Source organism: Apus apus, chromosome 1 (genome assembly GCF_020740795.1).
Source record: "Apus apus isolate bApuApu2 chromosome 1, bApuApu2.pri.cur, whole genome shotgun sequence".
In the NCBI taxonomy this organism is placed as follows: domain Eukaryota; kingdom Metazoa; phylum Chordata; class Aves; order Apodiformes; family Apodidae; genus Apus; species Apus apus.
The window spans coordinates 124,388,505-124,405,350 of record NC_067282.1 but is presented as its reverse complement, the minus strand read 5'-3'; the positions used below and the strand labels follow the sequence as shown (position 1 = coordinate 124,405,350).

Here is a 16,846-nt window from a genome sequence, read left to right as displayed (position 1 = left end):
TGGGAGACACCAGGGAAGCTACAGCTCAGAATACAGCAAGAACTACTGGCTGGCAGTTTCTGCTCCCGATTGTTACAGTAGCAAGACAAAAACTAAGCCTGTGAGGTAGAGGTATAAAGAAGCAGGTACATGGTGGAAGAGGAAGGGTAAGTGCTCCCTGGCTAAGCCCCCAGTTTTGACTACTGTAGCAGTCAGGTTCCTCAGAGAGGTGAGAAAATGTAACACAACTTCACTCATTGCAGGTGGCAAGAGAAATGAAATAAATCCTTCTCTGACCCCTACACCTTAACAAGGAAAAAGGGAGCTTTTTCACACAGGAAAGCCCTTCTGTTGGCTCACAGAACTGAATCCTGAGGCTACAGCAAAATCAGGTCCCTTAAGCTTTATTTGCATATGAGCTATCAATAGAACAAAGCCTGGGTCAAAAGGGGAGACAGAAACTGAGAGACTCTGATCTTTCTTGAAAACGAGTGGGTTTATACCCCAGAGTTCAACCAACTTGCAAGCAGCTCCAACAGAGACACAGAGAAAGTTGTCATTTTGGCAATATTAATTCTCCCCTCTTTAATATACAAAATACTTTACAATTAAAAAACATTTTCCTCAATAGAATATACAGATATTTATAATTAACAAGATTCAGTTACACACAAGATGTGGAACTTCTGCACAAAGGAAAACAATGATAGATGATCAAGTGAAAATTAAGACTTGAACCTTTCCCCACCATATTCTGGGAGGGGAGGTTAACTTTTAGACTTTCATTCCTATGACATTCTCTCAAGTCTGACAGATTCTGGGATCTCCTCTTACCTTGACAGGCTAAGGGCCCCCACCTGCATCTCTAGCAAAAATACTCTGCTCTTAAAAGTTTCATTAAGAGACTCTGATAAACTAGAATCTGGCTGTACCATGAAGTTACCAGTACCCAGAAAAGGGAACTGTTGCCCTGTTTTCCCCAGCAACCCATATATACACACATGCAAGCACAGACACAGGGGAAGCATGCTCAAAATCCAGGATTTTTCCCCCTTGCATCAAGTGGCAATCCCACCCCACCAAAACCACCTGCAATTGAGACATGTCCAGCAGGTAGTTTCTGCAGAACAGCTATCCTAAGGTCTCACAGCCAAGCTGGACATTACTGCAAATACAGTCTGGCAAGAGGGCTGGATGTTGCCATCTTCCCCCACTTTGATCACCTCCCTACCAGCAGTGTCAGTCAGTAATGGAGATAACATGAACCATTCAGAGATGTTCAGGCCACAAAGGACAGGCAGGGGAAGTCACACGCTTTAAAGGGAGGTCCTTGAAAAAACAGTTGCCAATGATCTGCCCTACCAGAGCAAAGATATGTGTGAACCCTAGTGAACACTTCCTCTCTAAGGAAGGTCACTGCTGGGCTAGGCCAACACTGCACTCACAGGGGAAGTCATCCCAGAGTCACTGCTGAAGGCCAAATGCCTGAAGCAGTGTGGGAAGGTCCCGGGCATCAGCTGCCCTATACAGGTCACTCTGCCCCAGCATGGAAAGGGCCATACGGAGGGTGCTCCAGATGTTGTCAGACATTGCACCTTGCTGCCCCCGTGGGCCTCGGCTCTTCTGCTGCATATGCAAAGCCTCCAAGAAGTGCTCCACAGCCTCACTGTCAAGATGAGAACATACACATGCTTACTGGAGAAAACTCTACATCTAATGATGTAATGCCCCTCCTCAATTTGCTTCTAAACTACTTCTTTCCCTCAAAAGTTTCTCCTTTTCACTAGATCCTGCCCAGCTCCAGAACCACCACAGATTCCCCCTTCTCCCCCTTAACAGAAGCTGCAGTCAGACGGCCCCTACATCAACACCCACACTTTTTTCTCAGGGTAGAGCCAACACACTCGCTCTGTTCTCCTGTGCCAAGGGAAGGCTGCAAGCAGCAATGCACAGCTGTAGTGACCTCTTGCAGCCTCTCCCCAAAAAAACACACTCACTCTCAGGGGTCACAGCAGAACTACCCGAGCCCATGCTCACCGGTGGGCCCCTAAGTTGATGCAACTGATGCCCAAGTTGTAGCGCGAGCGGATGTATCCTGGCTGGATCTCCAGTGCCCGACGATAGGCGGCCACAGCTTCCTCACTCCGGTTCCCATTTGCCAGGGTGGCACCAAGCTTGTTCCACAGAAGATGGTCCTGGATAAGGGGGCAGAAAGGGCTGAGATAAACTGGATCTTTTTCAACTCCAAGCCACCCGTCCGTTTCCCATGTGTCTTACTCCTTCAAAAACCTGCCTCTCGTACAAGCAGCACCTCCACCCAAACCTTCACCCATAAATCAACCAGGTTCCTCCAGCATCCACAATCTGCCCTTCCTTACATTGGGGCGCACACTGAGAGCGGAAGTGAAGCAGTCCACAGCCTTCTCGTACTCGCCACTGAGGTTGAAAAGGACCCCCAGGCCACACTGAACATCAGGATCCACAGACGAGGGGTTGCTGCGCACAGCTGCCAAGAACAGCTCTTTCACCTCAGTGAACAAGGAGCTGGAAAAGCACAGAACAAGCATATTGGTGTGCTGTGGAGAGAGCTGGCTTTGGGTTGCTCCTGCCTGGACCAGCTTCAACCTTTCCAAGAAGGCCTGCAGCTGAAGGTTGAAATTTGTAACCTTAACTCACTCAGACAGCAGGGAACCCAGGACACGCTTGGAAGGCCCCAGGTCTGTCCCAGCAACACTCTCGCCAGGTTCCTTCTCCAGCAGGTGGGCATAGTCTGGTTTGTGGTGTAGCCAGTCCCGGAGTGTCTCACAGGCTTGCTTCTGCAAGGACTCGTTGGTGAAGCTGACTGCTAAAGCCATAAGTGCTGTGAGGTTCCCAGGCTGCAGCTCCAAGCACCTGCAGGGCAAAGGAAAAGTGAGAACAGTATTAAATCAGCGTGGGAGACACACAGGTACAGGAGGTAACACAATGAAAACCGAGCACACCATGTGAGCCACAGGGTCCTTGTGGCACTATGAACTAGACAAGGAGACACGCTCAAACGCTTTTCTGCAACACTCACTGTCTGAGGGCACTGATTGCCAAAAGCTCCTGTTCATTCTCTGCTTGGGTAGTTCCCAGATACTGCCAGGCCTGGAAAAAGATAAAGATGCACAAAGTCAGACTTCTTCAAATCCAGATAAAAAGGACCGGCTCAAACCACAGGTGCAGAGATAAAATCCACCATATTATCCCACACACTTTAAGAGTGAGACCAAATATATGCACGTATACACATTGGCCGCAGATACAAACTTATCTCAGAAGACATATAGACTTCAGGGCACGTAAGTCATCAAGGCCAGTAAAACTGGCATTCCTGTAGTCATGAATAGGAGAAGTGAAAGTCTACCTGGAGATCAAGCATAAAGCAACTGTTGGTAGTTTTACACTTACGTCACAGAATCTCCACTTTTAACTTCTACCTGTGGTCAAACTGCACAGGAGAAGGGAAAAGCAGATCTCTTATTTCCTATGAGCAAAACAGCACAGCAGCAGTGCTAACAATGAGGAGAGCCACAAGGTGGACAGCTGTATATTCTTGTACAGTGGTCCATAGCCTTAAACTAGAGGAGGGTACATTTAGACTGGTTATCAGGAAGAAGTTTTTCCTATGAGGGTGGTGAAGCACTGGAACAGGTTACCCAGAGAGATGGTAGAGCCTCCATTCCTGGAAACATTCAAGGTCAGGCTTGACTGGGCTCTGAGCAACCTGATCTAGTTAAAGAGATACTGCTCACTGCAGAGGGGGGTGGACTTGATGACCCTTAAGGGCCCCTCTCAACTACACACATTCTATGATTCTGTGACTCACTAGCAAGTGATAACCTTCAGAAGCTGACCATCAGACCTGGAATTAGAAGCACTGTTACTTTACTAAATCCTCAATTATCATGACACCAGTACATGAAAACCACATTGATCTCCAAGCTGCTGACACAGGGAATACTTAATTAAGGCACTAAATCCAAAGTACCTGTTCACTTTATGTTGATAACCACACCCCATGCTCAAAAACAGGCTGGATAGTCAGCATGAAGTACCTGCTTTTTGACCACAAGTCACAAAATGCAGTATCCACTGCCTTAAGCAAGGTGACTTTCATTATTAAAGATCCAGACACACTGCATAAGCCACCACAAGAGGCAGTCTACTGTCTCAAGTCTCTAATGCCTCACCATACAGCCCAGTGCAACTCAGTAAAAGCCGACGAGTGATAACTGCAGAGTGCTCTGCAGGCAGAAGAGCTGAGACTCAAAGTAAAGTTGTGATTTGCACCAAAGCAACCATGACATTTCCTTCAGAGCAGCTGTTTAAGTCTTACTTGATTACTGTACCGTGGCTCAAGTCTTAACTTCTCCTGTACTTTCTGCAGAGTCAGAATTCAGAATGTTTCCAATACAGCCAGCCAGAACTGGCTCAAGATTTCTTCCCTTAAGGCTTCAGCCACTACTGTCATGCTCAGACTACAGCCCAGTTTATGAGAGGAGTGCTGATTCTAGAAGAATTAGCAACACCTTCTGACAACTTTAAAGCTCAAGTAGGTCTCCAAAACCTCTGCTTACTTTTCACATACTTCCAGTACCCTAGGAAGGGTATGTCTGTATTCCTGGAAGCCAAGAGCCCCTGTTCTGAGATCACTCATCTAAACCACATGGTTAACAAATCAGGTAACGCCAATCACATACAATTAGCAGGGTTTCAATCAGACACACTGAGAAGTCAGCAACCCTGGGTCTTCAACTCAGGCACTCCAGAAACAGGCAGCATGGGTGTATTTGCATTCTTTCCTCCTGAAACTATCCACATTCTCTACCCCTGAAGAAAAGCACACTGCCTATCCCATTTCTCAATCCATCCTGCAGGAGCTGAAGTGCTTTATGGAAATAAGTATTCACTGAATTAGGAGATGGAAACTTGTATAAAAACCATCCACTGGCTCACAACTTCAAATTAAAACTGTGAGGACACTCAAGCCATGTCCCTCAACCCTTTTGGATAATATCTTCTCCTGGCATCTAGATGGAAGACCTAACCAGGAACCCTAGTCTAACAAGCTGCACAGAACTAGTCTTTAATACAGATACCGGAGACAGTTAGCATCTGCTGTAAGCAATGACAATAAAGGCTTACATAGAAGCAACTTATGAGATGAGAACTCCTTGTCTTGGCTCCATGCACAGTCCTATGTGCTCCAAAGATTTCACACAGCTCTGGGCCAGAGCCTGTGTATTTTGTAAGCGACCTTTGCCATAAACCACCCTGCCCACAGCCCTCCTGAGGATTCACATAGACCAGCGACATATCCAGAGTCACAGGAAAATGAGATGTTTTCATACACCCTGCACAGCTCCTAACACACCGGTGTTATGAGTGAGTTTTGTACATACACCAGGACACCGGACAAGGGAAGGAACCAAGTAGCAGGACACCTGGCCAAAGCCTGTTACGTCTGCTCTCACTCACCTCCATATGATCTGGCTTCTGTTGCACTGCAGCCTCAAAGAGCAAGACAGCATTGGGGAGGTCACCTTCCTTCAAGCGCTTCCGTCCCTCTTCAAATGCATCTGGGTGATCTCTCATGGGATTGTCCTCCTCAAACTGGTAACCCTAGCAGGGAAGGCAGAGAGGGGCTAATGCTAAGAGATGGGCTTAGGGAGAAAAAAACCTCTTTACAGCACAGCACACTCTAGTCTTGCTGCATCAGAAACACAAACTGCAGACCAGGCAGCATGTTGCCTTCTCTGCCAGTTTGCAGCACATCAGGGAACAATGGCTATTCTTCCTGCCTGTTCCGTGCTGAAAAATTCCCCCAGACCAGACCTGCAACAGACACTAAACATCTGGTATGTCCCCTATTAGCTTGGGCAGAGGCAACAACACTTGCTCTGATTGCAAAGAATCCCAGAATTAATTGGAAGATCACATTTGTAGATAAGCAGAAGTGAAAACAGTATTTGTTTACTGTCTAGCTGATCTGGGATGAGGGTACAAGCGGCAGCAAAAGATCAGTGTGAGAAGGAATCCAGCAGCATTTGGGGTGTGTGGAACCTACCTGTGATGCAGACATACTGCCAGACTGCTTAAGGCAGGCCATTGCAGTGCTAGGGCTAAGGGACCCTGTTCTCTGTTACCTTGTCATATGATGAGGAGCTGAGGTCTTCATAATCAGAAAGCCAAGGGTGGGCCTCTGCATCTCTCCTGGCCATCTCCTCCCATTCTGCCTGGAGTTTGTCCCAGAAGTCCACATCTGACTAAAGGGAGAACAGAAAGTGACTACAGTACCTCAACCTTAAACTGAGCTCTACAGACACCCCAGAGAACACCCTCTTAAACATCTCTAGCTCTCATCACAGCACACAAAGAAAAGAGAGGTAACCCTGCCATGAGTGGCTCCGAGTTGGTACCCCAGCCCTCCTCCTCCATGAGACTTTACCTCCACAGCAGTCTTTGCCTGTTCAAATTCCTTATCAAGAGCTGACGCGCTCCCAGATGGTGCAAATTGATCCACCCAGCCATCAGACGCCCCCTGGGAGTTTGGAAACAGAAACACACTTTCATTTTAGAATTTGGCAACCTTGGGGCACATCCCAAAACAGCAGGAGGGTCTGTGATGACCCTCTCTCCCCATCAGCAAGAACTGATGGCCTGTCAAGTGGAGAAGAGTTCTTTTGGACACCCCTTTCCTCCCAGGTGCTATGGCAAATGAGAAAACTCACACTGTCCAAATACCTTGGCAGATCCTGGCTAGACTGTGTTAAGATCCCAACAGCCCCTCCCTGGCCTCCCAACACCTAGTCATTAGTAGAGCATGGCTGAGAGCTGGGCTTGCCACTCTCCCTCACTCCCAGACTGCGCACTGTGACAACAAGCTCTCCTCCTTCAGGGCACACAGGGCTGGGGCTCCTACCTGCTGCTGTATAAACTCAGCTGCCCATTGCTCTGCCTGATCTTGGTCTCTGTGGGTCACCTGATTAGCTTCGATCGATACCCTCCCTTCTCCGATTTGGCGGACAAACTTTAGGAACTGTGGCAGAGAAATGAAACACGAGTGGAGCCGAGCAGGGGCTTTGCCAACAAGCCCCTCTGCCCATGCTCCCCTCCTTCACTAAGACGACTTCTCTCTGCAAAGTGAGCAGAAAATGCCCAAAAAGGTGGGCAGGAAAGGACTCCACCAGAGTCATGCAGTAGAGATGTCTAATACCTAGAGTCGATCGTAGGGTTCAACTTCTAGGAATCAGGGAAGAAATGGAAACTCAAGACAGCAGGAGGCTTTATTCCTTTACTGTCTTCCCCCTTCTCGGTTCTCCACATCCCTTATTCACACTAGATACCTGTCAACACCCGTCAGGGAATTTCTTACCTCAGAATTCTGGAGTTTTGGATCATCCACTTTAGAGAGGAAATCACTAACAGTTTTCTTAAGATCATCTTCAGGCTGATATTCCTCATACCTGTGTTCCAGTGCAGTAAAAGGGAAAGAGATAGTCTGATACCAAGGCAACAGTGAACACTTTCATGGGATCATAGAATGGTCTGGGTTGGAAGGGACCTTAAAAGTCATCTAGATCCAACCCCCTGCATGGAGAGGGACACCTCCCACTAGACCAGGTTGCTCTGAGTCCCATCCAACCTGCCCTTGAACCCTTAAAGGGAGGGACCAGACAACGGTATTGAGGGATACAAACCCTCCTGAAAGACCCTCAGGTCCTCCTAAGTGACTCAGTACCTTTATCCATCTGTAAAAATACAAAATTACTGCTAGTTTACATACTACATTAATTACTACTAGGTACATTAACTGTGCAAGTGACTGGTACAAACAGTAGCAGAATTAAACAATCACAGTGACAGCACAGTTCTGCAGAACAGACAAAATTCCTTGGCAAGCTCAGATGCAGGTTTCAGCACTACCAAAAACAAGGTCCTATACCTAGAAACAAAGTAGGTGATGCTCATGGAAGAGGAATGGTGTCTCAGAAGAGCATTAACTCTGCAGAGGACCAAGGGCTTATAGCAAGCACTCAGAATGTTGTCTGGCTTACAGCAGGATAGACCAGTCTCAGGTGTTACCACTACGTTCGGTCTTGGTGAAGTCTTTGGAACTGGCAGCAATAACTCAGGAATGTCCAGATATACAGAAAGTTAACAAAAAATGCAAGAGCCAGGAGGAAGGAGAATACAAATTTGCAAAATCTCTTTTAGGGAAAGATCTAAGAAGCCCAAATCGCTTGGTTTTGTTTTGCTGCTTTAATTCAAAAACTTGACTGTAGTCAAGAGGCACCTATACAGAGAATATCTGTAGTAGTAGACTGTTCTCTACCACACAAAAACACATGAAAATAAAGTCTGAAATGCTGAATCTAGAAATACGCAAAGGAAAGGCTGGATGTGGTTTGTCAGACAGGGAGAATAAAGTGATGAAAGTTTACAACTATCGGAGTCTGGTACTTGAGATCTCTAAATCTAAAAAAGCACCTGTTGGGGGGAAAAAAGGTCTGCTTGATTAGGAGTTCCTGAACTCACTCCTGTAATCTCCCTTAAGGAGCTTTGCATTAGGCATGAAATTAAGCTAGCATACATGATCATAATATCTTCGTGGAACCAGAAAACAGAAAAAGCTAGGATCTCTTAAAAGCTTCAGTCTCCAAGCATTATTTCCTCCATTCTCCGAAACCAAAGGACTGAGAACATCAGTCTGGGCTGAATGACACAAAAGCATTCAGACTATAGCAGATTCCTTTCACCTATCCAAATTTCACTCACTCAAGTGCACAGCAGCAACAACTAGTCTAGCTAAGACAGACTCACCATTTATCTGCCAAAGACTGGTCTTCCGATTCCCCAAGCCACAGTTTCTCCTCTGACTGCTCTAGGTATTCTTCTGCCCACTTGGCAGGAGACACAGACAGTGGATCTGCACAGGACATGGGGAAGGATGGGGAGAAGAGCAAGATAAGCAGATGATCACTCGTTAACTTTGCCCTCTCCTCTTTACACACATACTAACATACAGAGAAAGCCTCTTCAAAGAAAGGTTGTTCATGCATGTTTCTTCTATCTTAGTTTATTTTGATCTAAAAATCAAGCATTAGGAGCAGACTGTGTATTAATAGAGATGCCACTGTGGTGCCAAAATCCTTACCATTTTCTACTTTAATTTCACAACTTATTTGTCTGCTCCATGTGAGATACTATGTAGGTCAAGCAAATTAGCAATGCATCACAAGTCTCTGTCAAAAGCACAGCCTACAAAGCACTAGGTTTTCATCAGAACTTTCTCAAATACCTGTGTAAAAGTTTATTTATATTCCCAGGAGTATAAAGAACTAAGGTCAAAGAATGGGTCTACCTGTCTCTGTTTAGTGGCAAATCCTAGAGAATAGCATTTATTTAAACCTTACTCATAATTTCCAAGTTAGGTCATGGATGGTAACAGGCCCCTATTCCAGCTCCAGCTCTATACACAATGCAGGATGGCTTTTCAAATAAACTACTGGCTCACTTGAACTGGAAAGCTTAACCTTTGGGCCAGAAACATTCACTCTGCACACTTCCAACATGCAAAGTCCTTCCATGAAGCTGACAAAAAGTATTTGGACAAAGCACATTAACAATTATTTACCTTTGTTCCAAAGGCAAAGCTAGCCTTAAGAGAAGGAATTACAGAATATATAACCAAGAAGCAGTACCAGACCATTGCCAGAATTTATGTTAGGTGAATCATAGTAATTTTAATAAATTTTTATAAAAGCAGTTAGAATAGCCTGCTTAATTTCTCTCCAAGTACCCTAAGCTAAAACAAAAAACAAACACGAAAAAAACAAACACACAGAAGACCCCTTCTACCAAAACTGTTCATGACACATTGTGAACAATCTGTCTAAGCCATCACAAAGGAGCTTTTTTTTTACTCCCCATTAAAGCTGCTATGGCACACGCTGACTACTGGGCTCAAAGTATTACTCCAGATTCACATTCCTTAACTCTCCACTATACACAGGCATCTGACCCAGCAACACCTTGACAGTAATTCCAAATTGAATCCTTCACCTGTCACTTCTGCAATGAACTCCTGTGACCAGTCAGCCTCGTTGTAATCTGAAGAGACATCACCAGCACTATCTGCTGCAGCCAAGAATTCCTGGGTCCAGTTTTCAGACAGTGCCAGGGCTGCCACACCTGGAGCTGCAAAAAGAAAAAGCAGAAGTGAGGACTGGAGGACTCAAAAGCATCATTTAAGTGTCTCAGGCTAGCCTTCATCATCTCTCATACTTCTTTGTCATAACAAAATCAGAGAAAGATTCCACTTGGAAGGAATCTCTGGGGGTTGACAGTGTTAACACTGAAGATAGAGATTAGGTTACTTGGGGCATTCATCAGGTAACTTTTGAACCTGTCCACAGCTGACAATTTCCCAGCCTCCCTGGGCACCTGTTCCAGCACTGAACTGGGAAGAAATACTTCCTTACATCTAGTCCCCATTCCACAAGTTCTACCCATCGCCCCTTCTTTTGCTCTATATTGCCACAAAGATCCTGGCCATGGCTGCTGAAGACAGCAAGTAGACACTCCACCCCCAATGCCCCTTAGACTCCTCTTCCCCAGGCTGAAAAAACCCAGTTCCCTCAACCTTGCCTCTTACACCATGTATTCCACTCCCTGAACACCTTACTGATCCCCACTGGACCTGTTCCAGTATGTCAGTGTACTGGGAAGCCTGAATCTAGAAACAATTCTCCAGACACAATCTCACAAGTGCTGAATAGACAGGCACGACCCTGCTAGGAGCTTAAACGTAACACAAAGACATTTTCCAGCTCTCCACCTACTCCTGCTCCCCTCACCTCGCTGAGGGGCCTGTCGGAAGCTTGACTGTTCAATCTCTTGCATCTCAGCCAAAAGGTCATCCATCTTAAAGGTCTGGGGTGCACGGGACAGTAACGCAGCATTTTGCTCTTGCAGGAACTCTCCAACCAGCTGCCAACGACAGAGATCAAATACAAACAGAGCACAGAAGACAAACAGGTGGAGCATAAGAGAAAGAAACAGACACGTAAGAATCAGGTAAGGGGAAAAACAGCAAATGGTGTTGATGAGAAAAGCAGTAAGGAGAATAATCAATCCACCCTCACCTCATCTTCAGTGGCTCCTCCCAATGGTTTGGATACCTAGAGGGAACAGTGGGCAATTATACCAACAGCTTTGTCCCCTACCTCTCTCTGCACACACACACACACCACGACCCAGTTAGTTAACATCTTCCTCGAGATTAGGCTGTCAGCATCTTCTTGCATTAGTTGCCTGCTTATGTGGAAGTTAAAGGAGTAGGAATAGCTTGACTGACACTAAACCCCATCCTCCCACCACGTTCTGTGCTAGGGCCTGTGACAGCAAGGCATACAGCTCACCACAGCCACCAACACCCTCCGAGTGCCCATAAACACAGCTTCCACAAACAAGTCCTTGCCCCGCCTGGCTGCTGGACAAATCGGGTGACACCCTGGTCCCTTGGCCCAGAAAAAAAAGCAACTCGACACCTACCTGCACCCGCAGTCCCACCGCACCACTGCCCCCGACCCCAGCACACCCGTGCTGACTGGCAGGCCCCAGCCCAGCAAGCACAGCAATACTCACGGCTGCAGCCCCCGGAGCCCCGGGGGGCCAGGACAGCGGGCCCTGAAGTCCTTCCTGTCGCAAAGCTTTGTCCTGGGTGAAGTGGCCGGCCAGCTTCATGAGCGGGTTGGAGCCCCCGCACTCCGGTTCCACCAGCTCCCTCATGGCCATGGCGCCTGGCAGGCAGGGAGCCTCCGTCTCCAACCCCACCAGACCCGCACCTGCCCGCGGGGCGGCACGGACACCGGGTGAACGCCAGAAGGAACCCCCGGCTCCCGGGGGCGCCCCGGGCCTGGCTCCGGACCCCCTCCCGCAGCCCTCCCCGCGCTGCGGGCCCGCAGAGGCGCCGAGCCGGGGTCAGACACGACGGGGCCGGGCGCAGGGCACGGCGCCAGCTGCCCCACCGCCGCCCAGCGCGGCCCAGCGCAGCCCGGGCGGGCACGGCTGCCGCGCCCGGGAACAAGCACCGCGCGGAAGACGAGACCCCTCCCGGGCCGGCAGCGGGGCCGCCCGGGCCCCCCCCCGCCCCGCCTCAGCCCCCGCGGCCCGGGGGAGGACACCCGCTCGCCCGCAGGGCCAGGCCGCGGCCTCGCCCCGCAGCCCCAGCAGCCCCGCGCCCGCCTCCCCGCCCGCCCAAGCGGCGGAACCCCCGGCGCTGCAGCCCCAGCCCCAGCCCCAGCCCCAGCCCGCCGGGGCTGCCCCGCTCGGGCCGTACCTGCGGCTGCCGGGCCTCTCGGGCCTGGCGGGACGGGCGCAGCGCTGACGGGGCCAGGCCGGGCAGCCCGCACCGCGCCGCGCCGCCTTAAAGGCGCAGGAGCCCCGCGCCGCCCCGCACAGCCCGCCCCGCAGCGGGGCACCGGGCAGCTCCAGCCCTTGCGGGCAGCTCGGGGGCTGCAGGGCCGCCAGCGCAGCCCTGCCCTGCCCTAGCATCTCTCCTCCCGCATCTCTCTCCTCCCGCATCTCTCCTCCCGCATCTCTCCCTCCTCCCGCATCTCTCCTCCCGCAGCTGCGGGGCCGGTTCCCCAGCCCGGCCCTCCCGCGCGGGCCCAGCTCCGGTGACACGGAGGACAAGCACACCAGCACGGGCTTTGCCAGCCCCCCCTGCCCGCCGCTGGAGCCAAGCGGGGTGTGTATGGGATGCACCCATAGAAATACACACATAAGGCTGTGATTGAAACCGTGTCACAGGGCCAGTACATGCATTGCATTTATTAGCAGCTCTGCCGCAGGGCCAGTGTCAGGTTGGACACTCACCTCGGCTGAACTGGAGACACGGGTAAGGGATTTTTGCCCTGCCAGTGACTGCAGCCCACACCGCAGCAGAGCCCGGGGCTCCAGCCTGAGGGGAGAGTCCTTGCACAGGCAGGTGGAGAACGGGAGGTTCTTGTAGTGTTTGGGAAAAGCACGTGTTCAGATTTATTATTTGCTTTGGGATAGCTGGTGGCAGCAGGTAAGAATCGCCTGCATTTGGCCGGAAAGTATGTGATGGCTTCAGAGAAGCTGTAGGAATGTCGGCTTCTTTACAGTTTTCATCCTTCTACATGTGCAATTCTAAAGGAAAAGCAAAGCACCTGGAAAATCATTCTCTTTAAAAGAATGAGAAAGGCACAAAGAGATGTTTGCATTCTGTGACAGTATGGTCCTAGAAATAAATTAGTTTCAGAACCAGATCCTATCCTGTTGTCTTTGCTGAGACACTGGCACAGGTAGCCCAGAGAAGCTGTGGCTGCCCCCTCCCTGGCAGTGTTCAAGGGCAGGTTGGATGGGACTCTGAGCAACCTGGTGTGGTGGGAGGTGTCCCTGCCCATGCAGGGGGGTTGGATCTAGATGATCTTTAAGGTGCCTTCCAAAACAGACCATTCTATGTTTCTTATCAAAACAAAAATGCTTCTCTGCAGGATCCTCTCCAAACTTCCCAGAAGCAGTCCACATGTCCACAAACTGCTGTTTCAGACACTATTATTTGTCAGTAAGTCTTCTAGACTGCTCTCCTTACAGCATTGAAAAGCATATGACACCTCCAGCCAGTTCTGTGCTAGCAAATAGTATGACTCAACAGGAGCGCATCTTCAAAGTGATAGAGCTGGGCTGGAAGTCCAGCATCCACACCAAACAGGTTTGGGGTGCTTTACTTTGGTCTGTGTCTTCCTTGGTCCCACGAACTGCACAGCAATCAGTCGCTGAACTGCAGGAGGTGTGCTCCTTTGCATGGCACATCTACTAGCTTAACCCCACCTGAAAATAACCTGGTTTGCACACTGAGACTGTTCTGCACTAGAAAGCAAAGCCCAGCAAGTGGAATTACTAGAAAATTCACTTTGGAAGCACATTTCAGACATGCATTCAGGCACTGATGTGGGAGCACCTTACATCTCAGGCAGCTGCATGAAGATGGTGACACTTGACATTTTCATGTAACTGGGACAATACATTCCACTCTTCCAGATGTCTCTACCTTGTGGTAGTTCTCTCTTCTTGCCTGTAGATTGTAATCATCCTAGGACCATGAGTACACTAACCTGGCCCTTCCAGAACGAAGCCCAAACAAGACTCACCTGCTGTTACCAAAAGCCAATCCTGTATATACTCCATCTGATCAAGGGTTAGCAAGAGCACTTGAAGAAAAGAGACAGATGGGGGAGGCTTTTGGGCACAATCCTGAATTACTTTCAAGAAGAACAGATGGACCAGTGCTCCTCCTAAGAAAAACAAGAGACTGCACAAGGTGTCGGCATTGAGATAAGGCATGGGCAGAAATCTAAAAGCCATCAGGGCCTGGACATTAACAAGTGAAGATGAAGCGGTTTTGATTTATAAACTTTTGTAACAGGGTCTTGGGCTACGCCCATGACACACAGCCTATGGTATCAGTCCAGCCTGTCTTGCTGGTTGAGTGCAGGGACTATGAAAGACTGACCTGTTAAAATGTCCCCACAGCCTCCCTTCCTCAGTGGTGAGCAGCAAGAACAGGCTCCATTGGGAACCCACATGGGGTTATTGCTGCAGCCTGCAGGGACAACAAACACAGAAAAAAAATTATCCTCTTTTCTCTTCCCTCTTTGCCAATGGCATGGTAGCGTTTGCACCAATCTGAAGACAGCCTGGAAGAGGCCTTCCAAAATCATCTTCCATGGCTCAGACAACGTTTGCCATTGCCTAAGTGTGAGACATGGGTGTTCCTTCACTTGGAGGTACAGAAAGGGGCCTTTCAGAATGAGACTTTCTAGGTTTTAGACCCAGAGCAATGGAGACAGAAGGAAAAGCTGGGTAGCCCCATTCATGCCTTACAGTCCCAAAAGACTGTGATGTAACCAAAGGAATCAGAAGCGGCCATGGTGGCATGGCATCCAGGATGACCACAGCTATAGCTGTTGGTGGATAAGTATCCTGCTGAAGCCACAAACATTTCTGTTTGCAGGTAGAAAGCAAAGGGTCTGAGCTCAAGTCACAAGGAAAAGGAAGAAAGACAATGGGCCCTTGTATGTGAAGTGTACATATTTAGGCAGCAAGAACTGAAATATCAGGGGGCCTCATTAACTCCTGGAGAGGTGAGAAAAGTAAATTGTACAATTCCTGAAAAGGCTATTTTGGGCCCTGCATCCCTCAGCTAGCCTGAGTTTGATGGCCAGCACTCTGCCTGGGCCTTCAAAAATGGAGGTCTCTGCCTGGCTATTCCCCATCCTAACTCAGTGAAATTAATTCTTTCTTTCAGTAGGTCCAGTTTCCCATGTCTCCTAGCTGGTTTGCAAGACTGTCAGATGAAACAGAATTTAAATCCTTCCTGAAGTAAAAATATATGACATCTATTGTTACTTCCTTATCCACAAGGCTTTTTGGTCTACCCTGAAAGATTGGTTTGACTTGATTTCTTTTTCTGACAAATGGAAAATGTGAGTTGTCCGCTTAATGTTTATTTGTTCCAGGATCACAGGGGGAGGCAATAAAGCTGACTAGCCAGTAATTGATCAGATCCCTTTTATTTTTGAATAGCCAATATGTTTGACCTTTTCCAGCCTTTTGAACATTCTCTACAGATTTCAAAGATAACTGCCAGTGGGCCTGATGTTGCTTCAGCCAGTTCTGCAACCATTTCAGGATTAATTTCATCAAGCCTAACTGGTTTGAAAGCACTGACTTTGCCTAAGCACTTAGAAATCCCAAATGACTTTTCACCCACTTTCCACTGTTGCTATTTAAATGTTCATCCTAGTCACCATCACAGTGCGTACACGTGAAAAATACTTAGAACTTCTCGGTATCGTTGGCCAATTTTCCACTTCACTGACCAGAAGGTCAGTCTTTTTACTGGTCTTCCCTTTATTTTCCATGTTGTGCCAGGCACTACTGATGGGCTGAGAGTTCTTCTTCACCATACATAAGGAAATTATTAATTTCCTCTTTGAAGTGACTTTGTATGCACTTGAAGTCAGTTGCCATGCCTCCCTCAATTCCTTCTTCTCTAACACTACACACTATTTTTTTCAAGGAGAGTTGCTCCTCTCTTGGGGTTCACTCTCCCACATTTGCCTGATTGTAGCAGTGTGGTACCCAAACTGGAGTCTCGGTCTTGTGTCACGCAGTGCTGTGGGGACTGAATTCAGAGTACTACAGAATACATCTGACAGCTTACTTCATCTGACCTACAGGCTATTCTTCTAACCCTACAAGCCGAGATGATGTGCCTTTTTGACAACAGCTTCATGTTGACGTACATCCTGCTTTTTTCCAAGATGATACTCCATGCCCTCTGACACCATTTCAAACTTTGCACTAGCAAAAGCAACAAAGAACACTTTGGCCCTGAGTATTCCTCATGTTTAACGTACTGATTCTTGTGACTTCAAAATCATGCATCTAATTTGTTCTGATTTATTTATTTTTTGGTCTGAAACACATTGGCTCACTTTCCCATAAAACCAACCATCTGAGGAAGCATCTGTGCTCCCACTGAGCTGGGCTGAGTCACGGACAACCAGACTTTGCTCCTGGACCCATCACTTGTCTGACGTCAGGGAAGCGTTTTGCCATCTTTGCCTTGTTTCCCTCACTTGCAAAACAAAGAAACGAAGAGGGTTCTTCGGTTGGGGGGGTTTTCCCCCTTGGCGTTTGGTTTTGTGGGGTTTTTTTTTGTTTGGTTGGGGTTGGCTTGGTTTTTGTTGGTTGGCTGGGTTTTGTCTGGTGGTGGGGGTTTTGGTTTGATTTTGTTTCTTAGTTG

General features: G+C 48.4%; 1 protein-coding gene and 1 long non-coding RNA gene across 6 annotated transcripts in view; one reads left to right on the top strand and one right to left on the bottom strand.

Moving 5' to 3' along the window:
- LOC127396124 (uncharacterized) overlaps nucleotides 1-16,846 on the top strand; it is a 69,456-nt gene that overhangs the window by 41,679 nt on the left and 10,931 nt on the right. Inside the window, exon 1 of one of the 3 annotated variants that reach the window (XR_007891916.1) lies at nucleotides 13,322-13,337. The exons of the other annotated variants lie outside the window; for them this stretch is intronic. This is a non-coding gene — a long non-coding RNA (uncharacterized LOC127396124). Of the gene's footprint in view, nucleotides 1-13,321; nucleotides 13,338-16,846 lie in introns of those variants that run through there. 3 annotated transcript variants of the gene reach the window in all.
- PEX5 (peroxisomal biogenesis factor 5) lies at nucleotides 539-12,575 on the bottom strand. 3 transcript variants are annotated; one of them, XM_051643417.1, is made up of 16 exons: nucleotides 12,347-12,575; nucleotides 11,653-11,852; nucleotides 11,151-11,186; nucleotides 10,863-10,995; nucleotides 10,069-10,203; nucleotides 8,827-8,932; nucleotides 7,379-7,469; nucleotides 6,926-7,042; nucleotides 6,452-6,544; nucleotides 6,150-6,269; nucleotides 5,482-5,625; nucleotides 3,038-3,108; nucleotides 2,656-2,871; nucleotides 2,358-2,523; nucleotides 2,017-2,174; nucleotides 539-1,645 (listed from the first exon to the last, which is right to left on the bottom strand). In XM_051643417.1, exons 2-16 carry the CDS (start codon nucleotides 11,800-11,802, stop codon nucleotides 1,444-1,446), a joined length of 1,938 nt encoding a protein of 645 aa, XP_051499377.1. In that variant the 5' UTR covers nucleotides 11,803-11,852; nucleotides 12,347-12,575; the 3' UTR covers nucleotides 539-1,443. The 3 variants fall into 3 exon arrangements, with proteins under 3 accessions (XP_051499377.1, XP_051499393.1, XP_051499385.1); XM_051643433.1 differs by lacking the exon at nucleotides 6,926-7,042 and having other exon boundaries at nucleotides 12,347-12,573; XM_051643425.1 differs by lacking the exon at nucleotides 12,347-12,575 and having other exon boundaries at nucleotides 11,653-11,992.

Bases quoted from the DNA above. Each gene is read 5' to 3' on its own strand.
- PEX5 (XM_051643417.1), bottom strand. From the start codon at position 11,802: ATGGCCATGAGGGAGCTGGTGGAACCGGAGTGCGGGGGCTCCAACCCG. The intron at 10,996-11,150 runs GTGAGGGTGGAT...TGTCGTTGGCAG, and splicing joins GAGGAGCCACTGAAGATGAG to CTGGTTGGAGAGTTCCTGCA. The intron at 2,175-2,357 runs GTAAGGAAGGGC...CCCCTTATCCAG, and splicing joins CTCTCAGTGTGCGCCCCAAT to GACCATCTTCTGTGGAACAA.